The 24,545-nt window shown below is 39.4% G+C and overlaps 2 protein-coding genes across 5 annotated transcripts in view; one reads left to right on the top strand and one right to left on the bottom strand.

Annotated features, from left to right (window-relative positions):
• Positions 1-424: 424 nt before the first annotated feature.
• THOC7 (THO complex subunit 7) lies at positions 425-8,271 on the bottom strand. Of its 2 annotated transcripts, XM_005488388.3 has the most exons (8): positions 8,137-8,271; positions 7,693-7,810; positions 6,736-6,863; positions 6,296-6,382; positions 5,265-5,322; positions 2,231-2,297; positions 2,037-2,106; positions 425-801 (listed from the first exon to the last, which is right to left on the bottom strand). In XM_005488388.3, exons 1-8 carry the CDS (start codon positions 8,153-8,155, stop codon positions 734-736), a joined length of 615 nt encoding a protein of 204 aa, XP_005488445.1. In that variant the 5' UTR covers positions 8,156-8,271; the 3' UTR covers positions 425-733. The 2 variants fall into 2 exon arrangements, with proteins under 2 accessions (XP_005488445.1, XP_014123566.1); XM_014268091.3 differs by lacking the exon at positions 7,693-7,810.
• The window catches only part of ATXN7 (ataxin 7), an 89,988-nt gene continuing 73,249 nt past the window's right edge, over positions 7,807-24,545 (top strand). For 2 of the 3 annotated variants that reach the window (XM_014268089.3, XM_074550460.1), the window contains exon 1: positions 8,228-8,368. The gene's annotated coding sequence lies outside the window, so the exon portion shown is untranslated. Of the gene's footprint in view, positions 7,995-8,227; positions 8,369-24,545 lie in introns of those variants that run through there. The other variant, XM_014268090.3, reaches the window with a different exon arrangement.

Here is a 24,545-nt window from a genome sequence, read left to right as displayed (position 1 = left end):
GGTTCTTCAAGAACAAAGCTTTTAAATTGAAGTTTTAAACGTGCCATTTCAAAATGTGACTATTGATATGGTACAACAAATACAGCAGAGCAAGGCTTGGATCATTGCAGTTCTTTGCATCACTTTGAGGAAAAAATTAAAGCTAGTAGAGTATCATTTTTAGGTTTTTATAAGCCCTAACAAGCACTCATTCTATAGAAGTAATTTATTTTATATGAAACTATCAAATTCTAGTCTAGTCACAGTAAGTTCTAAATGGCAGCTATTTTAAAAAACTAAGAGCCAACTTAGTTCAGATTTAGGTCCCATCTAGAACAGGGCATGGCAACTGGGACTCATGAAAAGATGCACTGCCCTCAGTCTGATGCCATGAAAGAAAATAAACCCTTATAATAAGGTTCAATCCCTACTAAAAATAGGAAAATCTGTGAAAACACCTTTTATTTAAAGTTTTACAAACACCTTAGTTCACAAGTATGGTGTAAAAGCTTCATCCTTTGTGAAACAAAGTATATTTGTCACAAATTACAAAGTTTGTGGATTAACACTGAGTGCCTGCCTGCAAACATCTGCAACTCTTTTCCCATGAAACATATGCAAAACATGTATTTTTGTATAAAAATTCACAGAAGCAGGAGAAAACTATTTCCAGCTCCATCTCTCTTACTGTTGATTACAACAGAAAGTGAAGATACTTGGACTTAAGCAGTATTTGTCAGTCTTCAGATGGCATCTACTGCTTGGCCTCCGCTTCCATCTGAGTTTCTTGTGATTCCTCAGCTTCTGAAAGTTTTTCATCATCTAAAATTCAATATTACTGTTAGTCAAACTGTTGGTCATATATAAACTATATTGCAGAACTTTGTCCCACTTAAATATTTTATTATGATTGCTTTAAATGTGCAGTTGAGTATCTCATTCTAAAAAATGCTATGTTCAAACAAACAAAATAATCCTTCAGTTTTTAAGGATGTTATCTCTAACAGCTGTTACTGGAAATATGGGGTAAATTCTAGTGTCAATTGAAGCAAATGATACCAGATTGCTTCTAACCCCTTCTTTTTCTTTGTCTGCTAATGGTTTATTTATTTTATACTGAAGCTGTGCTTTTCACTAAACTGCTACTTCCTTCACAAAACCCTGAAAAGTGATCTATATATTCACATGAAAATGCATTTTCAAGAGTAGTACTTAAGCAAGTGTTAGTAACACATAATAACAATAACCTTCTGCTAAAGTGCACCTAGGATTAACAGTTCATTCTGCTTAAGAAGATCTAGATGGCCTTAGAGAATGAAAGTCTGCTCTTAGAGCCATCTCTGCATTTAATCAGGTCATGCTCAGAGGCTGTACCAATTGTTCTGTCTTTGAAAGACAGGGCAAATATACAGCAAATATTTAAAACAATATTATCCATATAAAAGCACAAAAAGTTAGTGCTGATTTGAAAGTATTAAGTATTTGTATGAGAAAAGATGAGTACAAGTAATTCCTGAATTTAGCTCTCATGTCTGACAGTTTTATCTGCTCTGTCACAGATTCATAGTCTGAGTAGGTTGTCATTTACCTTCCTTGTATTTAAATATTTTTTTAGTAAAGCCTCAATTGATACCATGGTAGTAGTGACATGTTCAAAACTACTGAAATAGGAATTATAAAATGAAATTTGGAAATCAGCACAAGAATAACTCTCTGTAAGAAATACTTTCTGTTAAAAAAAAACAAACAAACAGGAAAAAAAACCAACAAAAAAACCCAAAACTCAAATAGCTATTCTCCATTCTCACATTTTAAAGAATTCTGCTGCCTACAAATTAACCTGAATCTAGTCAGGAAATGGCACAGTGGGTAGCTTGTAGAGGAAAAAAAACTCAGAGCAGTCTCAGGCTCTGGACTACTACTGGGAAAAAATTCTGCCAATGCAAGAGGTCACCAGCCTCAATTGCACAGAGCCATCCCCCTGCTGGAAGTTGTGATTCTTTTTGATCTGCTAAAACACAACCCAGTTATATCTGTTACCAAAGAACAGCACTTACTCTCCAGGGTTTGCTGAAGTTCATGGATGGTGCTCAGGAGAACATGGAACTGCTTCCTTCTCAGCTCCAGCTGGAATGATAAAATACATGTTGTAGGAAACAGAGAGCACATACAGCCAAACAACCCATAGCAGACTCTACATTAATTGTATTCCTAATAAATTATTATATAACCATCTCTATGAAAAATTTACCTTATCTTCAACATTTTCTTTAATGTGAGAAAGATTTTGCAGTTCTTTTCCCAAAGCTTCCAGCTGCCTGAAAAGAGATTGTCAGAGTATTCTTTAAAAATTCTGTAAAATTCTTGCAAAACAGATTTGCTCTAAGTAGAGGAGAAAGAACTCTAAAACATACTGTTTATGTAAACAAAACAAGTTAAATGATTTAGAGGTAAGGTCACTTCATGTAATTTTAAACTATTATGTTCTAGACTTGTAATTTCACAATATTTACAAAAACTTAGGCCTCCAAGCTGGAATACAGTTGTACCCTGGGCATTTGTAACAATTCAGTCCTGACACAACATGTTACTTACTTGACCCTACAATACAAGTCAAAGAAGCAGATTCATACAATCTTAGAATATCCTGAGCCAGACTCACAAGGAATATCAAGTCCAAGCTCTGGTCCTGCACAGGATACCCCAAGAGTCATGCCCTGTGCCTGAGAGCATTGTCCAAATGCTCCTTGACCTCTGTCAGGATTGCTGCTGTGACCACTTCCCTGGTTGCCTGTTCAGTGCCCAACCACACTCTGGGGGAAGAACTTTCTGCTCTCACCTGAGCTCACCATGGACCCTTTTTGAGGCCAAGAACAGCAGGTACCATAATATACTTTTCAAATGAGAATGGAACACCAACTCTTACAGCCAAACCCCCAGTTTGCTCCTTCTACTTCCAATGCCTATCATAATTTATGCACCATGCAATTACAGCAAAATGCTCATTTTAAAGGTGAAGTGGATTGAGGCTGATTAATTAGCCTGATTAATTAGCAGGCAGAGTCATAGAGGGGTCAGCAAGGAAATCAACCTTTTTTTCCTGAAGCCATTGACAGCTGCTGCAGCTAGTCTGGGTAGGGAACCACAGAAAGCCCTCCAGTCCTAAGTACCTCACTGTGGATGGGAAAAGGTTATTTTAGTGCTACCTGAGGGTGTTGTCTTTTTTTGAGCAAGCATGCTTGGTACCTCAATGGGAATACCTGAGAGTTGTGTGTGACATTACCCCTCTCTTCAGCTTACAGGCTCATACACTGATTCTGGAAGCATCTGGTTTCTAGTTTCTGAAAAACTTCTATTTGCCCAAATCTTGCTGTTTACACTGTGCTGTCAGGTAGCAGACTGTGAGAGGACAGACTTTTTTTTTTCCTAGTAATATTCAAGCTACATCTGGAATTTTATTCCTTTTACTTTACATTCCAGAGAATCTTTGCTTAGCCTTCTTACCTTCATATCTCTTTTTGTAAGACTGTGTCATTTCTTGCTTCTCTGAACAGCTCTTCTGATACAGCATCTAATTACACTGTGGGCAGTGTTGTTCAGTACTTCTGCTCCTATCACTTCCTGAATTGGCTCCTGTGCACTACTTGTGACTAAGCTGTTAACAGTTCTTTTGTGCTGTATGACTCCTTGTTCCAAGAAAAAGACTCTTAAGAGCACAAAGAAAGTATTTTTCTAAACTTTGTCCTATTGTGCCAGATAGCCTGCAAAAGCTGTAAATGTAACTCTTGCAAGAAACCCTTCTGTTTCTTCTTATGAGAAGTTTTCTCAAGTGTTTTCAGTGATTAAGAGTTCCATGAAAAGTGTGATATTGTTAGTGACGCTTCCTCTGTTCTGAATTAAGGGTGGCCTTTGGTTCATTGCATCATTTTCTGTGTACTTTCCTACAGACTGCATCCTTACCAGCTATAACTTACCATGCTTTCTAGCTTTGCTTAAGAAACTTATGCTTGGATGTGTTAAGCAAGCTTAGAATAATCCCTCCAAACCTAAACAATCCAGCATCCTCTAAGATAAAAAAGTAACATTTATCACACAATTATAGAATAGTTTGGGTTGGAAAGGACCATAAAGATCATCTAGTTCACACCCCCTGCCATGGGGAGGGAGATCTCTCACTGCTCAGAACTCCATCCAAACTGGCCTTGAACATTTCCAGGGATTGGGCAGTCACAACTTCTCTCATTTAGTTATTTCTATTCTTAATTAACTTATCTGAGAAACTGCATTTTTGGTAGTTCTTTATTAAAGTCTCACTTGATAAATGTCATATGCTGACTAATGAAGTAAGAAGTAGTCAAGCCTCATGAGAATTGCCTGTAATAATCAAAGCTGGGGTAATGAAATCAAGGCACAGAAAAACAACATACAAGACAGAAATGTGTGAAATATTGTCAGTGGCTTATAGCTATAAAAATGCTATTGTTAGGGTAATAGTATAACCAAATAATTTCCATTTGCTATAAAAGGCTATGGAATATGAAAAGACAGCCTCCCCTGGCAATTTCACTGGAAGTGGGAAGAGGATAAGTGCACAGCTGCACTTATATGGGAACAGTAATTCCACACCACCTCTTTAATCAGTTTAAGAACAACAAACTCATAGATGCAATAAATCCTAGAATGTTTGTATGGCTCAGTAATCTCCCCACAACTGCCCCAAAAGCACAGACAGTGATGCAAACCCAGAATGTGACAAGCAGCACTGTGAGTTACACACAGGACGAGTTGGACAACAGGTAGGTCTGCCCTGCATGCCAGGGCAGGTTATGTGTGGCAAACCACAGAGCCATTTATAACTGGGCATGCAGGAACAACAACCAGAAGGAAAACATAAAAAAGAACTCTAGGAGCTTTCTCCTGCTCTCTGTCATTCCACTTTACTTGCTTGTGTGTTATGCATTTCGAGTGACCACTGAATCTGGCTGGTGTAAGTTAAAGGACTTCCCACCATCTCCCTTTTCTGAGATGTGCATTTACATCTCAGTTCACTTATTCACCTTAATTTTTCAGTGGAAAAATTTCAACTACAGAACAATTAGCAGTGCTTCTGACCCATATGGATGGAACATTAAGGAAAGCTCATAAAGACACAGAAACACAAGTTTTTATTGTGTCAAAGAAATTATATAAACATGAGGGAAAGTCAAACTGAAATCAAGGAAATGTCAAATCTGGTGACTTCTAGTTTACTGCTCTATTATAATTTAATGTAGTTTTATACTTACTTCAGTGTTTCATGTCTGTCTGGGTGATGCTGTATGACTTTGGCCAATGCATCATATTCTGAAAGACATTTAAATAGTTGATGTAAATACTTCTGAAAATATGGATTCAAGAACCCAAACTCAGGTATCACAGAATGGCAGATTCTTTTTCCTTGAAAAACTGTTTTAATGTTTTTCAAAACACCTTAAGATAGCTCTGCATTGCTGCACACTTAGTCTTTTGTATCTGATTCATAAACACTGGGTTTATATACAATCAAATGTATATATACAGAAAATGGTGCTGATGTTACACACGAACATTAAAGATTTTCAGAAAAATATTTAGCATAAAATTTAGTATAAAATGCGGCATGCATTTTTTTAAAAAAAATATTACACATGAAGAATAATATTATGGTTATACAGGCAACTAACACAGCCATTTCCTGATAGGAAGACCATACAGATGACATCTACTTCATTCACCTGGAAAAATTTGTGCTGCAGACTGGATAGAACATATTAAAAAGCAAACACTTCAGACCTATGTTTGTGAAGATGTAAGAAGTCCATATTCCTACTGCTTAAGGTTATTTTAATTTCCAGTTGAGTTCAAAGTTATCCACAGCATGGATCAAACAGTTGTATTTAAAACATTTCATATTATATTTCTGAAATTTTTGGCATTTCATTTATCATGAAAAAACAATTTTTTGCTTCTAATCAACAGCTCATCTTTTAGAGTGTTGTAGGTTTCAATGATTTATGTGTATACAATTTTAAAAGTAGGGAAAAAATACACCTCTTAAAACAGGTGTTCAGAAAGGACACTGTTTTAGGTTTTCCTGATGCTGCATGTCATTGAGATCAGGTTCAATCCTGCCTGTGTCATCCACCCAAAACATTCAGTAGTCAGTGGAACCCACCAGGCTGAGCATAGTAATCATGATGCCTTGCATGTTCAAAAATCTAGAATCTATTTTCCAATACAATGTATTCTAAAAGATAACAAACCAATGAAGTTCACCACTGTAAATATGGCACCTTACCCTGGCGATTTTTTCGAATCCTTTTTGCTTGCAGGATTTGTTTTTTGCATTCAGAGATCTTCTCATGGGCTGCAGCTATACTATTTTCTTTAGGGGAAAAAAAAAAAAGAAATATACAGAGTTATATTGAATTCAAACAGTACATGTAAATAAGCTATTCTGCTGAACTATAAAAGAGCTGTTTGTGACATGGCTGTTAGATCCATCAGCTTAAAAACTATATACACATGAATAGGTTTAAAAAGCTCTTGTTTGTATGTATTCTATGTAATTACAAGATGCTTATAGAACATATGAGTTCTATCTAGTAAGAAAAAAAAAAAACAAACTCAAGAAACGTCCAAACCACTCATTAGATGTATATATTATGTTCACCAGGCTTAAGCTTGTTCAGAAGAGAAACTGTCAAACAGAAACCATTAACGTTTTCTCATATTTACCTATATCCTTGTAGATTTTTTCGTAATTTTCCATCTCTCTCAGGTTCATGTCATACACCAGGAGAGTCTTTCCCATTGAAAATTCACACTGTGATAAAGTACTCAGCATTCGTTGGTACTGGCTGTATCTGAAAACAGACAAGACATTTACTCTCAAGCAGCATAAAAATAGTTCCTAACTTCATAGAGCAAGAAAACAAAACTTCATGTAGCATAAGGGACAGCTAAATAACAATCATTGAATAAAGAAAACACTTTAAAGATTCAGTGTATAATTTTTTGGAAGTGCAGTTAGAAACACTGTACACATTAATTGCAGCATCATGTCCTTATCAGCGTTAAGTTAAAGCAGTGAGCAGTTTGACCCAGAGCTTATAAGTCTTCCAGCTCGGGTTGGTTCTGTGGCCACCAAATTAGTATTTTAATACAGCAGTGCTTCTCTTTCTACACACTGGTAATATTGTGATCTGTGGGAATTTCTATCCATTACTAACAGAGACCCCACAGAAGGCTGTCACTCGTACCTTACTAATTTAGACATTAAAAAAAAAAAGAGAGAGAGAGAAAACGACAGCAGCAGAAATACCAGCAGTATTTCCCTTCCCTAACAGAACAAACGCAGAACTGCCAACTAAAATATCCGAGTCATGATCCTGTTATAAGAGCGGGACTCCCGGCTGGCTCACGCAGCAGGCACAGCAATCCTGCGGGCAACTGGAGCGGTGCTGGCAGATTTCAGGACACAGCCCGCAGCCCCCAGCGATTCCTGACCCGTCTGCAGCCCTCCTCTCCCAGCACAGACCTCGGCGCTGCTCCTGGAAACACCACAGAGCCAAAGAAAAGCAGCTGTGCGCATTTTAACGCGGATCTCTTCCAAATGGATCGAGCCCTGCTTTCCACTGAGACGCAAGCTAAGCAGTTCCAAGACTTAAAAAACCAAAGCAAAACAACAGATACCCTTCCTCCTGAGATCCGGAATTACACCACTTAATGAAACTCTTCACCAACAAATTGATCCGCCTGTCGTCGCCAGCTCCATCGCCATCGATCAGCAGCCGCTTGCGGATAACTTCATCTGGGGAAAAACTCCCGTTAAGCCCTCACGCCATGGCCTCCACCTCCCGGCGCCGCGCCCGGGGCTCTCCGGGCCCTTCAGGAAACCATTCCTGGAGCCAGAGCGGGCGGATCCGCTGAGCCGCGGGGCCGGGGGAGCATGGAGGGCCGCGGGGCCGGAGCCGCGATGGAGGCCCGTCTGCGGGGTGAGCGGCCCCGGGCGCCGCGGCAGCCGCTCCCCGGAGGGCGGGCGGGGGGCGCGGCGCTGCGGGGAGCCCCGGCGGGGGTCGCGGCGCGGGGCGGGAGGAAGGAGAGGAGGATGGAGAAAGGGAGGGAGGGAGGTCTCACCGTCGGTCACGGCCCCCATGGCGGCGAGTGCCGGAGCCGGCGGGGCGGCGGCAGCAGCGAGTGAGGTCAGCTTCCCACAATGCAGCCGGCGAGAGCGGCGGCCATGGAGGGGGAGGCGGCGGCTGCTGGGGCCTGAGCCGGCGGGCGGCGGACGCGCGGCCCGGGGAGGGCGGGCGGGCGAGCCCCGCGCCCCGCGTGGAACCGGCCCCCTGGCGAGGGGCGGCCCCGCCAGGTGAGCGCCCGACGGGGGAGGGAAGCGGCGGTCCCGCAGCCAGGCTCCACCTCCCCGCCCCCGCCACCCGCACCGGCCCCGCCGCCCCCCGCCCGGCCGCCCCGCCATGCCCCCGGCACATGGTCCCGCGCCATCGAGGCCGCCGGGGTCGGGGGCGCCTCGCCTGCCGTCCCGCCACGGCCCCGGCTCGGGGTGTCCTCTCCGGGGTGCCGTCACTATCGCTCTCGGTGGTGCCGAGCTCCCCTCGCAGGGTCCCGCATGGCAGCGGCGGTGCCGTCGCACCGGCGGCGATGGTGGAGATGGCACAGGGGAGCGGGCGGACGGTCCCGCCGTGCTGGCCATGACCCAGCGGCCAGGCGGATGGTCCCGTCTCGGTGCCCGGTGTCATTGACATGGCACTGTGGGGGCGGTGGGGTCCCCTGTGGTGGCTGTCCAGCCCCTGTGGGTGATGGAGAGGGAGCACTGCCTCCACAATGCCTTTTCCCGATGAGGGTGTGGAGGATGTGCCCATGGTGCAGGTGTCAGGGAGCTGGGCTGGCCTCCCCTGGCTGCCCTTGGGCTCATCCCCACTCGAGGCTCGGAGGACAAGCAGCAGGGCCTGGGGTGTGCGAAAAATTATTCTGATGTTTCCTGGTGAGTTTGACATGATCAGCAGATAGGAATGATAGTTGTTTCTTCCTGTCCTGGCAAACTAAGCTGGTGCTGGAAAAAGTGCCTAGAGGCGTCTGGAGAAAAGAGATATTAAGGTGTTCCCATGTATTGAGTTTGAGGCCTTTGGTCCATAGGCTTGGATGCTTGGGCAGTGCTGGTAATGTTACTGCAGTGTATATCACAGTAGCTGAGGCGTTACCAGAGCCTGACACCTTTCTATTCCCTCTTTATTTTGACTTGGACAATTAAATGGCTCACTGCCTTGTTCTGCTTAGCACTGCTCATGGACAGTTTTAGGGTGGTGGGGAAAATCAGGGTGAGGAAAGAACAAAGTTAATATGTGCTGTAATCTGTTAGTTCCTGGTTTTAGAGCTGTGAGAGATTACAAGGCGCTTTCTTGTTCTGGATAGAGGCATTTAACAGCTCTTTACGGATTTGTAGATTGTTTCAAGTCGGTACTTTGTCTTCAATAGGCAATTGATAAGGCCCTTTGGAAGGTGCTGGTGGGGAAGCATTACTGGGAGTGGTCGTTAAAACTCCGCCAGAACTTTTAGGAATAAAGCGTTTCCAACATGGAAAACTTGGATAAGTGGCTTCTGTTCTTGAATTTTTATGTACTCGTGGTGGGTGATAGCATTTTATATGAAAAACTAACGACCTATCCAGTTACCCAGGTCTGGGCCAAAGAATGGGCCATGCATTCATGAACTGTGTAAGCTGTACTGAAGGTGCTCACTTCTGTGAACTCTGATATGTTCCATTTAGTTGGTTTGACTAAAATCTTTGTTTTTCTTAAGGCTTTGGTCACTATGGTACAACCTCGTATTTTGCTAAAGGGTGAGGAGAAGACCTAGCTGAACTTCTCTATGCAAATTTTGTGCAGTTACTGCCTTTCTTCTTTATCCACTTACTTCCTTTTGGAAGTCTTAAGCATTTTGAAACATCCATTTAATCAAGACTTAATATTTTTCTTACACCTCTCTGAGCTCTTTCCATTTTCTGAGCGCTATCACACAGAGAAGTTGGTCAGAACTGAAGACTGTTGTCAGTGAAAATCCACAATTATTTATTTAATAATCTCAAAACTTCTGTAATTTTCTGTCATTTAATCCAATACAATCTTTTCTCACTTTTTGTTCATCATTCCACTCTTGGTCAGATAGTCTTATTAAGGTCTCTGGAATGACAAATAGATAGTCCTTGAGTAATTAATTTAGAATACAGCAGCACATATGACTAGTTTATTATATTTAATGACTTTTGTTCCATTCTTCATGTGTTACTAATTACGAGCTTCTATGAAATTTTTTGTTCTGGGTCTTAAGCTCATAAGAACAACTTTGAGAACAAAGCCATAATTTTTCTTTTTAAGACAGAGCTTTCAGGCATCACCCATGTTCATTAACTTTTCTCCTTTAGAATGCAAGTAGAACTTGGTAAATACATTGTCAAGAATCTCACTAAGGGCAGGTATTGATGTAACAGCCTGTTTTCTCTCCTGCTCCATTTGACATATTGAATATCCATGGGATGTTTTTGCTTGGGAAGTCAGTTCCAGCTTGCTGGGTTCCTGTATGCATTTGAGAATTCATTGTGCCTTAGGAGTTTTTGTTTTGCTTTGCTCCATTTCCAAGTAGAATTCCTCATCTTTAAGTGTGAAACAACCCTTGTTTCTCATGTGAGGCGAGTGTTGCACTGGGCTGTATACCCAAAGCCATGTCTTTGCCATTAATTCAGTGTGATGGATGGTGTAGATGTCTGGAACAGGATTGACTTACTCTTATTTATTTGTCCTTCACCACTTTGGGTACCTTGTGCAGATTCTATCAGCTGCAGTCTTTCATATAATCCTTCAACTGACCAGCAGGAGCACTGAGTAGCTCTGGACCTTCCCTAAAGCATCAGTAGTGGAGATTCACACAATAGGAAAAATTTCTTGCACAGGGGATAGCACCTGACTGTGCCAGCTCTTTTGGAACAAGTACCTGTGTGTGCTTTCAACCAAGCTAAAAAGTCACAGTTTTCCCTCTTTCCTTGAATTCTTTTATGTGTGCCATATGGTAAGACCCTGGAGCAGCTTATACATAATAATTTGTTGCACATCTGTCCTTGTCAAAAGTGTTAAATGATCCTCTGTAATGTTTCCAGGTGACTCTGGATGCAAGAGGTATAACCACGGTAAGTTTAGTACTGCAAGATGTTACACGTGTGTGCAACTGGCTTTGATTTTTCATATGTATACTTTTTTTTCCTGAAAATATGGCTTTTAAGTGCACTGATGTTTTTTTTGGTTGAAGAAATCTGTTAGTGCTGAAGTTTTCTTTCCTGAGAAACCATCTATGAGAGCGAAAGTTTAAAGTGACTGTATTCCTCCTCCCTTTTTCTTTAACTCTGTGTGTATATGATTTTTTTCCCAACCACAAAAAAAGTTGAAGGGGAAGAAGCTTTTTATAGTATTGCAGGCTATAATGAGCTATGATTTTTAAGAGCTAAGAAAACAGCATTTAACTGTTGACAAGGTGGATTTAAAATATTTTTCTTTAGCCTCCCTAATAATTTATGAGGTGGTTTTAGATTCCAGGTTTTCTTCATGTTGACTAACTTCTAAATCAGACTTTTGTGTAGCACCAAATCTTACAGAGATCTAAGTATAGTAGGTCAGAAACTGCAGGGTATTTTTATCCAGTCCAACCTATATTCTTGTCAGAAAGCCATACCAAATTTATTTAGTGAGACCTATTTTCTGTAAGTCTATGTTTAGCATTACTTTTTACCACCATCCTTTATCTTTCTGTAGATTATATACCAGGATTCTGTGCAAGACTGATACCAAGCTAACCTATCAGACTGCTTTTCTCATTTTAAGTTATGTTAGAGCTTTATTTTCTCTGCAGTCTTTTGTAGCCTCAGCATGTGCTGAAAATTAGCATCAGTGTTCCAAGAGCTTGTCATCTTGTTCTGTAAAAATTCTAAGACACTGGCTGTCTAATTCTGCAGATATTAAAATAGTCACTCTTGGCAGATAAACCTGAAATATTTCAACCCAGTGATTGAGGTATAAAAGTGGTTCTTAGCCTTGTAGAAAGCTTTCCTGACATGGACTCTTGTGTTTCTGCAGAGCCAGCCCCTTTTCATAGAGTTACAGAAGAATGGGAGAAGGGAGGGTGAAAATACTTGTTGTGACTGTAGTGATAGTACCAATAATTTTAAAATGCAACATTTTATTATCTGAACAAGAATCAATTTTGCTGTCCACTGCCTGTGTTACCAAGATTGATTAAATGTACTGTTAATCTCATACTTTAAAATCCAGGCTGCTATCAGATAATAGTGTAACCACAAGTTGTGGTCTACAGTATTGGTTTTAGTTGTTATTTTTTTATTTTGTAACTGGAAGAAGCTTGTAAAATTCCAGAAGTTTTGATGGAAGCACCTTAAAAAATATTAGTCCTGGAAATATTTTGTTCATTAGAAAGACATTTTATCACTAGTACTTTTCTCTTGAAGAGAGAGAAAAGCTTATTTTAGTAAAAAAATAATAGTGCTGCATGGTCCTTTGAAATATTTTTTTCCTAAGTAAGGGCTCTGTGTCTTAGTTAATCTCAATTACACAGGTGGCACTCTGGTATTGTCCTCTTTCAGCTGTCTTCACAGGAATTATCTAACAGCTTTCCAAATTTCATATCCAGATCCTACTGAATATGCATGAAGCTTGAGGATCAATTATTGTACATTTCAGGATGATCTGTGACTAATTTATTAAAGCTTGTCAAACTCAGCTTGAAATTTCTTGATAGTGGAAGTGCAGGTATTGAGTGCAGGAGCCAGAGCTTTCAGGTGCAGGGGTGCCAAGGAAGGTGTGCCCTGTGTGTGTGTGCCAAAAGGGGCTCTGGTGGAGCAGTGGCATTAGCAGGAGTGGCACCCCGTGCATGGCACAGGGACTGGGATTCCCACTTAGCAAGAGAGTCAAGGTGTTTTAACAAGTGTCTCGAGAAACTCTGTGTCACTGCAGGACAGATAAGCTGGTTAGAATTTTCTTGTAATTTAAAAATTATTAACACTGTAGACTGCCTGTGCAGTGGCTCGGAGAGCCCACATGATGTCTGCATTCTGTGATTTAAAGAGACTCAGGTAATTTTGGGGTGGCATTTCATGCTGTTCTGGGATTCTGTTTCATGTGTTTTGTAAGAAAGCAGACTTTATTATTTTGGAGGTTTTTTTCAGAAGATTAGTCAATTTTCTAGCATTCTCTTAATTTATTGGTAGGATGTTTTCGCTTTATTTTATTTTACTACGGAAAGAGAGCATATTTTTGTTTTTTCCTTCCTCAGTCCTTCAGTTCATGGCTGTGCTAGTGCTCAGTGCTGTGCCAGGGTTTTCAGAGGAAGAGGTGGATGTTTAATGAGGTTTTACCACTGACTTAGAAGAATTTGTCTTCGCTGGCATTGGGCCAAATGGTAAATATTTTTATTTAGCTGTGGTTTGAAACATTGGATGAACAATAAGAGAGCTGCGAATATCATATTGACTTGTATCAAGTTTAAATAAATAACTGTTAGTGCTACTGAGGAAACTTTGCAGAACGCTTGCGAGGGAAGCCAGGCATTACCTCCTTTGGAAAGAGCTCCTGCCCGACTCCAGAGCGGTGTTCTCTGCATCACGTGGATGCTTTGGCTCAGCTAAGAAAGCTGAATCAGAGCTCTTGCACAGCTTCTGAGTCAGCTTTTTGAAGTTTAAAAAAAAATTGGTTGGTTAAGTTTGTTTTCTTTATTTTTTAAAAGCAGTCCCAAACACCGAGAGAAGACAGAGAAATTTTACAAGGCTTTGAGCTTGGCTGCATCATGGGGAGATGTTGAAAGAAAGGCTTCTGTCTCAGGAGATTGAGAAAGGGTATCAGGTCTATTGATAAACATCTGCTTCTTGTTTTAAATGAGGTTTATATTTTGCTTTGGATTATTTAATAGTTTATTTTCTTGTAATAGAGAAACTCTGCCAGTGGGTAATGTTCAAACACAACTAAAATTTACTGTTCCCATTGAACATGATACACTGACACACGTTCTCACCCCCAATTTCTGAGGTACAAGCCTGAGCAGAGAAATAGAAATAATTGGAGGCATGATTACATGCTTGGGTGATGCCTGCTCAGGTTTTTGTTTGTAAAATGTTGAATGAAATACAGGGGGCACTGGTTGGGCACTGGAACAGGCTCCCCAAACCTGCCAGAGCCCAAGGAGTGTTTGGACAATGTTTTCAGGCACAGGGGGGATAGTTGGGTTAGATAGATAGATCCTTATGGGTTTCTTCCTGCTCATAATATTCTGTGGCTCTGTGATTCCATGATCCTGTGAAAACACTGAACTTTGTTTCTGACCACTGTTGGCCTCCCAATAAGGACTGGAAACAGTGTAAAACCCTAAAATGAAGTTGTGGCCTTAGGAAGATGGCACATTCTCTTCACTTTCTCTTTCTGGTGTGCCAAATGTAGCTTCTAAACTTGCTTCAAATGCTGTCTAAACAGATGGTTTAAACAAATATTTCAAGGGAAATGTGATGAGAGGATAACTGGGCATTTCCAGCAGAGACTGTCAGACCCAGGAGGGGCAGATCCAGGCTGTGGCTCAGGCTGGTCAAAAAGGGAAGGCTGGTCTGCCTGAGGCCAGTTGGGTCATGTTTCCATGAAGGTGGGGAGCCAAATTCTTTAGTGTTTGTTGGTGTTTTGTTAAAATTATACCAGCCAGAAAGGCTTGAAGGAGATGATGAATCTGCACATTTTCTATGCAGTAGCTGAAGTAGGAATGTGCTTAAATCCTGCCTCTTGCCAGGGCTAAGCACCTTTCTCCAGGGAGCATTTTGGATTCATGCTCTCTTGAAATTAGGATCATAAGCCCTTTCTTTCAAAAAGAGAGCAAAGGTCAATCTTTGCTTTCAAAACCCAGGAGGTGGTGGTGGTTCTGGTTCCCTTTTCATCATTAGCAGAGCTGTTATCTGCTGGGCTGTTCACCACATGTGTGGGAGACTTCAACCCAGCTATCCTCCTTCCTGAGGGGATTAATGCCCGTAATTCTTTCCATCAGAGTGAATTTTGTAATCACCAGACTGTTGACTAGTACGAGGTGGTGTTGCTGTCAGAATGATAGACTGAACACAGCAGTGAGACCCAACACAAAAGATATCCAGTGACTGAGGACTAAAGTGTTTAGGGAGTAATTCATAAGAGCAAACCAGTAATTTCAGAAGTGCAAGAAAAGAACAATCAAGATAATTTTTGCATTGCAGGTCAGATTCTTTTCAAAGATGTACAAGTGCCTCTCTGGTGGTTTCTGTACTTTATTTCCATCAGGGATAGAATTTGAACTTGAGAAGTATAAAGAACAGGAAGAAAAACTCCAACAAATTGTGGAATAAAATAATCAGCTTCATAAAATGTTTTGGTGAGTTACAAAAGGTAAATAGACAAGCTAATGTCAAACATCAGGAAACAGAGGAATTGGACACAAAATACATTATCTATAAAGTATATATGTATCCATATGTATGTATACATATATGTACATTTTCATTTGAGATTTGGAAGTGGTTATATGTGTACCCAAAACATTAAGCCCAAAGTGTTATTTCTTTTAGTAGTAGTTATGAAATTAGGTAACAATGTATCTATTATTGCAATGTTTTATTTCAAGCAGGTTACAAGGTAACTTTTCCTTAAATGTTTTGTAAACAATTATTCAGATTTGCGTGTTGCATTTTCTTTTTTGCAAAACACTAGTGCAGACTGCTTGAAAATCACGAGTTCTTTTTGATCCCCTGTCTTTTGCTTTTATTTTATTAAAAAATTAAATTTTGATTATACACAGAGAGAATTGAACTAATAAAACAGGCAAGGCAGAAAAATTGGATGTTATAACTTAGATTAATAAAGATTGGCTTGTAGGAGATCAGAGTAAAACAAAGCCATGCTATTAATAAGTATGCACCTGTGATTTTGTGGCTCATGGTAAATATTTTCACTTCAGTTTCATTCCAGTGTCACTTTGGCAGTTATGAGTTGGTGGTTTGGTTTTTTTGCATTTCTGAGAACTGCTTGTGGTTTTTGCTCTGTGTGTGTAAATATAAAAAGTTAGGATGGTGTGGAACAATAACATATCCTGAAATAAAATTGTGCACATGTATATTAAAATGAAACATATGAGATTTTTTTTAATGTCATTAATTTGAAATTCACTTTTAGAAGTACCCAAATTGCACTTGAGTTGCAGTTACTTTGCCTGGATTGGAATGGGAGGATATTTATTGTCAGATTTTCTGGTGGAGGTTTTCTATCCTGTTGTTATGTGAAAAGGCTTGCGCAAAGAATGACTGACTGTAACTGTAGTTCATGTCATCAAACAAATGGAAGGAAATAGCTCAAGAGCTGCTGTTTTCAAATGTTTAAAAGCCCTTGAAGGGATTTTGAACCTTACTCATCTTCTCAAATGTTAGTGTAGACTTATGATGATAACACAGGTAACAAATTTCCCAATGACTGGATTGTTCTTATCAAATCTTAGTTTACAATTGCCTCCCAGTCTTTCTAGGACTAGCCTACTAAATTTGGCACAGGATTTCAACTCTAAGACAGCCATTTTGCAACCTACATTTTCTTCTCTTTCTTCTAATAGCAGTCAGTGAAATTGCTGCCCTGCATCTTCTTTTTGAGATGGATGCTATGAGAATGTGTCGCTTCTTTACAAAGGCTTCTAAAAGTTAAGTTGTCTTCAAAAAGCAGTTGTTCTCTGCTGGCTTCTGTGCAGGTGGTGTCTTTTAAGCAGCTGCAATAATTGTCATGGCTTGGGGAAAAATAAGTAGCAGCCGTGGCACAGGGCACCTTCTGGGAGGTGTGGGTAGGATACATCTCTGTGTGTTGTGATTAAGAAATGTACAGCAATTCACAACAAAATGTAATTTTTTTTTTACAAAGAAATAGGAAAATATCACCGTAACTCTGTGTGAGTGCAGTTAAAGGAATGGTTTGTGCTGATCCGATTGTCAGCAGGGCCCAGACTTGGCAATGCTCCATTATCCTTTGGTTGGGAAAGGAGGGAGGAGCAATTGGAAATTCCATCATCTCTGGAGTCAAAGATCTTCCCAGGCAAGTGTCTCATCCAGAGCAATGTTGATATAAGATACAGTTGTCTGTTGTCATCAGAGAATTTAAAGCTTAAGGGTGATATTTGCCTTAGAAAAAGAAATACTTCAAAAAGAGAAAACATAACTATTGAGACTTTACACACATAAATATAATACTGGAGGATATATAAAAGAAAAACATCACTTTCATGTGGTCATATTTTGTGAAGATTTACTTTGAAGCTTTCTGATCAATTTATGACTTTTTCTTGCCATTTGATGAGTATTTTTTTGTGATTCTGGTTTTTCACAGCTGTTCTTTGAGCACCATCTCTGATAACAATGGGGAATTGCATAGTTTTGTTGCAGGGTGATTGGGCCAAGCTATTTTTTATATTTGTGCTCACACCATAATAGTGCCATTTTATTAACTCATGAACAAGACTTGAATTTTTAAAGTGATAGGAATATCATCTATGCTTTTATTTGTTTTACTTATGTGTGAAATCACTGCATAGAGTAGGGGTGCATGCTGTGTTCTAGCTGAGCTTTGTAAACTTCCTTAGACAAAGAAAACAAAGTAAATCTATGTAATATTAAAGATTCTGAGTTTGTGGAAATAAGTCTGCTTGATCTGCTTTAGTTTTGAAATAAAGTATTCATTAAGTGCACTCATGGAGGACATCAGGTCTGTATCAAATGAAATTAGGAGAGAGGAGGTGTGGAGATGCCAGTGCTTGAAGATTTAAAAAAACCACGATGCATAAACAATGTGTGTCTGCCACAAGAATGCAATTCCTTACAAAATTCCTTACAAAAAAAAGTAAAAAGAGGGGACTCAGAGGGTGAAAACACAGATCTGTTGGAGGGCATTGCAAAGCAGGGGGCTGTGGCAGGGGGAGAAATAAATAGGTCACATTCAAGCAATGAAGATTGATCACAGATAAACACAGTTCTCTAGCAGAAGTATTGAAAGGCTGGAATAATCACCCGTGGGACAATGGCTTATCCATTGCCCCAGGTCTTTGAGAACAGGTTTGATTGCTTGCATTGTTCCCACCAGGTAGCTGAGTTATCATGCCTTGGGGCTGAGGGATGGACTGGCTGACCTTTGGAGGTTCCTTCTGTCTCCCCTTTGGTTAACAGATCTCTTAACTGGAGACATTTTAACAGGATCATGCTGAAAGCTATTCTCCAGCTCTGTGACCCGTTCATCAGTTCTATTTCAAGTGGAATTTGTTGTATCTGTAAGAAAAGCTGTGGTAGTTGTCAAGGAAATGTTGTGTTTTTAAACGGGTTTGGGTTTTTTGGCAGTTCTTTCATGTCGTCCTCCAGGACAATTCTACAGTGAGTCCCTGTCATCCTGCTGTTTAAATATTCTTCTCTGCTGCAGTGTTGCATCTAGGCCAGTTGCAGAATTGTTATTCTGCTTGGAAAAATGATGGGGATTCGTGGAGTGCCTTGTGGGGGAAAGTATGTCCTGAGTGTGGATCAGAATGAGCAATTTTTCCAGCTGGCTGCACTCAAACTGTTGATTTCAGTAACTACAGCTTGACATTTAGTTCATATTTAGGTAGCTGTGTTCAACAGTGAGGTTTGTAATTCCATTTAATTTCATTTTATCTGTGAACATGTAGCCCCTTGGGAAAAATTAATTTCTTAGTGGGACTAGCAGTAAAAGGAGGGGTAGTGTCTAACCTGGAGGTTGTGTATCTAATGGAATGATAAATGTGAGAAGAAATCTTCTGTTTTTCCAATGCTCTGTTACCAGTCTGCCTGTCCATGAGCAGCGAGGAAACTGGAGAACTGATTTCTTCACAAGGCATTATTAGTCATAGCTAATAAATTATTTTAATAGCTAAAGAATATGCTAACACTCACACAGCTTTGCCTTTGCAGCAGTGTATAATTCACAGAGAAGGGAACTGCTACTGGGAATATTTTAAAATGCAAATTATTATATTCTCCAGGTAAATGATAACAAAAAAATCCTTCCTTTTATTCTCTTAAAGAGTATCTAGTGGTTGTTTGACTAATGCTTGAGAATTAGGCACCTTATTAATAGTTACATAAGTAGTAGTTAGAAAAAGATATGATTTTATACAGTATAATAAGCAGCTATGAATTAATACCGTTTATAAATATGTGTTAAGCTTATAGTGTGTCAGCAGTGCTGTTTGCTTGGGTGGGCTTTTATAGACATTCAAGCCACTGGTATATTTGGGTGAGTATGAGTGTATTTCTTAAAATGAAAATATTAGGGTTTTTAATTAACTTTGATGCCACTAAAAAGACATTTATTGTCTTATTAATATCACTAATGTCACGAATGTTAAAGCCTTGTCAGCATTTAATACAGGTAAGTCTTTGAAATGTCACCATTGCATCTTCAACTAATGATGAAATTCTGTAGTCAGTTTCTTAGCATGGCCCAGCACATTTTTTAGCAAACAAACTGAAACACAGGATGTACTTAAAAAGCAGTATAGTGCTATTTTATATATATTTTCCCACATATGTGACTCAAAATGTATAACTAAATACCAGTTTTCAGAGAAAACCAGGGAGACATGAGTCAAATGCTCATTATTCAGAAGGCATGTTAAGAAGAGAAACCTAACTGATTTAATCTTTTCAGTTGGATGTAACTTTCTAGAGTGTGAGTTCTTGGTTTATATTTTTCTTTTGGCTGGGGCTGACGTTTCTGTTGCTGCTATAACATTGATTTCTGTCCTGCTTGGTGCACTCTGGCTCTAGGTGGCAGTCACTGGTAGGCAAAGGGAAGATTCGTTCTGGATGCTGGGCTTGGTACCTGCACTGACTGGCTTCTCCAGCTGAAATTTTTATGGTGTTGGACACCAATAAAAGTGCCACTTCTGCTTCTTTCCCTTCTGAACTGCGACAGAGATACTATGAAGAAAGGGAAAAAAAAGGAAAAAATTATAGAAAATACTGAAGTGAAATATTCACAAAGGAGAGCTTTAGTAATGCTGACAATATGGAAGATATTTCTTTTATATCAGCACAAGTATGTCCTAGATTAACAGAAATAAGTTTGTTTATAATGGAAGAAATATCAGTTTTTCACTAAATTCAATTTAAAAGAGTAAAATAGATTGACCAAAGTGCAGTCAGGGATAACAGGAGTGGAGAAATGTGTGATTGTAATTGCATTTAATTGAGTGAGGATTTCCCCACAGTTTTATGGGCCAATGTTGAAGGACAAATAATGCTTTTTTGCTTAAGACCTTGTGTCTTTCACCCTACCCCCTGCATCCCATCCTCCCTTTGCAGTGCCCATCCTTTCTCAATTTCCAGGCTTTTCCCCATCATTACACAGGTTATTTCCCTTCCCTCGTATTTGGTAGCTGTCTGTCCCTTGATTCTCCGTGTCTCTTCTCTATAAAATAGGAGGGGCTTTAAGTTTTTACTTTCTCACTCTTGGTGTAGGTGCTGTTTGCCTCCCTAACTCCTCGCTGCTAAACATTTTGATGGGAAGTTGCTGTTGGAAAAGGCAGAGGCACTCAAGCAAATGAGCAACAGTTTCTCACCCCTTGCTGTGCAGGGCTGATTGCACTTCATGAGATGAATGCTGCTTGATAAGAAAGCTGCTGTTATCATAAAATCACAGTTCAAACCTAGGATTAGTCTATACATTTTATTGATCTCTAGTTTCAAATACCATGCCAAATTACAGTCTTGTTTATCTATGTGCAAATCCCAAGAATCTTTTTAGAAGTATCTGAAGTAATTCTGGATGTACAGAGATATACTTAAGATCATGTTTTGGCTTTCAGTTTTAAACATAAAGAAATTAATTATTATTATTTTGCATATTGTATTAACTACCAGCTCTAAGTGCTTTGCAGATATTCTGCAGGATATTTTTGCCCTAAAGAAGAAGAACCAAAAACTAAAATGTCTTGACTTTTGCTTAAAACAAACTTAGCAACAAGCTTTTAATTTATTAAATACTAGTTTTAACTGTGGAAAACTACAGATTTTTGAAAAGAAATAATAAAAAAGCCAAACCACAAAAAAAAACACCCAAAGATCTTATTAGTTCTATATTTTCACATGTTTCTAATGAAAAAGACCATTAACATTTTCAGAGCTGAGTTTTACAGCTCAGTCAAGTGCATTTCCAGAGCCAGACTGAGAAATATGGACCACCATTTGTGAGGGAAAGCTTTCTGAGAGTTAGGATTATTAATAATAATTTAGTACAGATTTCTCTGTGAAGTTCATGTGCAAGAAATACAAGATAGAGATAATTCTGGTATTATGTCAAGATTATATATTAGAGTGACAGGTATCACAGTCCCTGATAGATTGCAGAGGACAGAGATAATGAAGAGTGATGCTTTGTGCTCCCAAGCCTGCCTTAGGCCTGGTATGTAACTGTAGGCAAATCACTCCTTCCTCAATTCCTCTCCCTGTAAAAATGATGATAATGATGAGGATTATTTTGTGTTTTGTTCGAGATCTTAAGGGAATACATGGAAATGAAGTGGTAGGAACATGAGAGGAAATACAAGGTAGTAAAATATGCATCTGTATTGCAGACAGCTTTGTTCTGGCAATTGATCATAAAATTATTGATTCTGCTGTTCTTTCCTATTGAGGGTGTCACTATGTACTTGTTCACAGGATTGTAGGAAAAAATCTTGCTGTTTCTTACACTTGCCTATCTTTCAGCTTCTCATTCAGAATTTGTGATAAGGTTATTCTGCTTTTATTCTTGCCCATTACTACCCCCATGAGGGACAGCTAAAGCTGTAGTTGGTGGAGGATAAGGACAGCAAAGGTCTGTCTGTCTTTATTTTCTCTATCTCCTCCCTTTCTATCTCTCTGTCTCTCTTTGGCCGTTGAAAATGTAGGTCATATTGCATCACCATAAAATGGAACAGTCAGAAAGGTGTCTGAAAAATGCTGACATCCTTAGCCTGGGGTGCATGCCAGTGTCCTTTGTTTACATTGGGAATAGTGTTGTACCTGTGTAGGAACCAGCATCTCTGTTCAGGTTAGTGCTATGGTACCTGGATTATGAGTCAGATTTTAGGATGACTTTCATCTGCCTGCAGTAATTTAAAATTAGACAGATAAAATGCAGCTACTCAAAATAATGATATACACAAGAAGCTAATTTGAAATCCTTAATCTGCAATAACTGTGACGGTGTCATTTGAATAATGTTACCTTTAACAGAGAAGCTCAGTAATAAATTTTGCAAATCCTATTATTCATGTACTCTCAATTGCCTTGATTAGCTGTGCCTTTCTGTCTTGAAAAGTATGTTTATATTATATGTTTGTATAAAAGTATGTTTATATGTTTGTATATTTTTCTTAGTTTTTTTACTTCATTATTGTTTTACTTCATGCACCCTTTTAAATTATGCAATCAGGTTTTTGTTTTGTTTTAAAAATGGAAAATCCTGATGTCCAGTGTCTTACTGCTAGCTACCAGGCTTTCATTGTTTGTGTTTCTGATGTAATACAAGTTGTAATTGGTATGAAATATTCCTGTGGCTTAAAATGCAGAACATATCTTTTTCTTCTCTACAGACGTATATAAATACAATTTTAAAAGAAATTTATAAATATAATTCCAACTGTCCATATTTATCTTAGTTTGCTGCAAGAAGATAATGTGTTTTAGGGATTGAACTTTGAAACAAATTGTGGCATAAATAATACTGCAAGATGTGGGTGTTTTGAAATATAGGACAAAATACTTGCTTATAGAAAATCTTGCATTATTTCTGAAATGAGGTATTTTTTTACGTTTTTGTTCAATGCTTTGTGTCATTTTACTTAAATTGTTGAAGTGGAATATGCAAAGGGTTCTTACGACTTTGTTAATCTTGCTGCCGAAGAAGACTTCTAAGTTAAAAAATTGTTGGAAGATAAAATCGGTGATGACATGATTTGTTGAGGAAGATAATGAATGCTGGTCTTTGCCTGTTGTCATTAGACAAAGGAAAATTACAGTAGTCAGAGTTAAGACCCATCAAGTGCACTTTGCTGTGCATAATCATTTTGCAATTTTTGTCAATTATCCAAATGGTGTTATTGCTTCTCCATTGATTAAGGTATGAGTTATGTAGCAACTGAAAGATTAGTTACTAAAGTTTGATCCTTCTCATTATTAAGATACCTATGTTTGAAATAGTTTCAGAATAACTTGTATCATTATTACATTTTACACCAAATATTCTGTGGCATTTGTGTTTGCACAAATAATAGTAAATATTTAGGTAATTCTGAGAAACTCTTGCTAGTGGTATACATAGGAAATACATGAAATCTTGAGAAGCTGTAATTTTGCACTTGGTGTTTATGAAGTTTGGTATTTAATCTCTGAATGAGGCTGGTAGTTGTTTCTCAGTCTGTGAAGATGTGAAGCATTGTGTCTCCTGGAGAGACGAGCAGGACCAATTCTGCACCTGGTGCTTCTGGTACCACCTTTGATCCCCTGGGATTCTGCAGCTGGGGGGTTCAGAGTCAGGGTCCAGCACAGGCAGGATTAGCCTGGCAGCTGCTGGGGTTTGCCCTGGAGTTGCCAGCTGGCCACAAGAGCAGCCCCTGGGCTGCTGCTGCCCTGCTCCTGCCCCTGCACACCCTCCTGCTGCTGCCTCTCCGAGGGCCAGAGACCTCCTGAGGTCATCCCCAGACTGACAGCTGGGTGTGATTATACCCTGCATGTCCACAGCTTTGGTTATATAAATATAGCCTGTGTGTTTTATCTTCAATTTGAATATTTAGTAGGTAACATAGGGGAAAGAGTGTTCCAAAATTTTGGCACATTTTTTGGTGCAATTTTCTGCACCAAATTTCTGGCACCTGAAAAGAAACAGAGTTAAAGGACCTTCAATAGCTGAGGCATAAGTTTTGATGCTTTCAAAAGTTAGGGATGCTCCATCACATACATTTCCATTTTCTTTATTTTAATGAGTTGATTTGCAATTATAATTTTTGTGTAAATGTGTCTCTCCTTAAATCAATAATATGCATTTGTAATTGTAAGTGCCTATATTATATGTAATGTGTGTGGATATAGTTTTGGCTAGGATATACAGCTTTTGCTCTGCAGGCTGTGGTTCCCTGCCTTGCATATCAGTAACTCCTCAAAGTATCAAACAGCAATTTTGTCCAAGTTTCTTTGATAGTCAGGCAATGAGAGAGACTTAATGCTTCACTGGTTTGGAAATGCAGACCTTTTTCCATTTTCCTGGATGGCTGTTTTGGCTTTTTTGTCATTTTTCCACCTTTCACCCAGCTCTCCCTTTTCCAGGGTACCAAGGAGAGAGCTCCACCTGGCCTGTTCTCAATCATCCCATGACTTCCTTGTGTTCCTCTCTGCTGACAGTTGTGGTTGTAATTGACCTGCTGTAAATTCTCAACAAGAATCGTTC

This window comes from Zonotrichia albicollis, chromosome 12 (genome assembly GCF_047830755.1).
Source record: "Zonotrichia albicollis isolate bZonAlb1 chromosome 12, bZonAlb1.hap1, whole genome shotgun sequence".
Lineage (NCBI taxonomy): Eukaryota > Metazoa > Chordata > Aves > Passeriformes > Passerellidae > Zonotrichia > Zonotrichia albicollis.
This window is presented reverse-complemented; position numbering and strand designations above follow the sequence as displayed.

Excerpts from the sequence above, each read along its gene's own strand:
- THOC7 (XM_005488388.3), bottom strand. Across the intron at positions 2,298-5,264 it reads GACAGACATGAAACACTGAA|GCAGCTGGAAGCTTTGGGAA; the intron begins GTAAGTATAAAA and ends ATCTCTTTTCAG. Across the intron at positions 2,107-2,230 it reads AAGAAAATGTTGAAGATAAG|CTGGAGCTGAGAAGGAAGCA; the intron begins GTAAATTTTTCA and ends TTATCATTCCAG.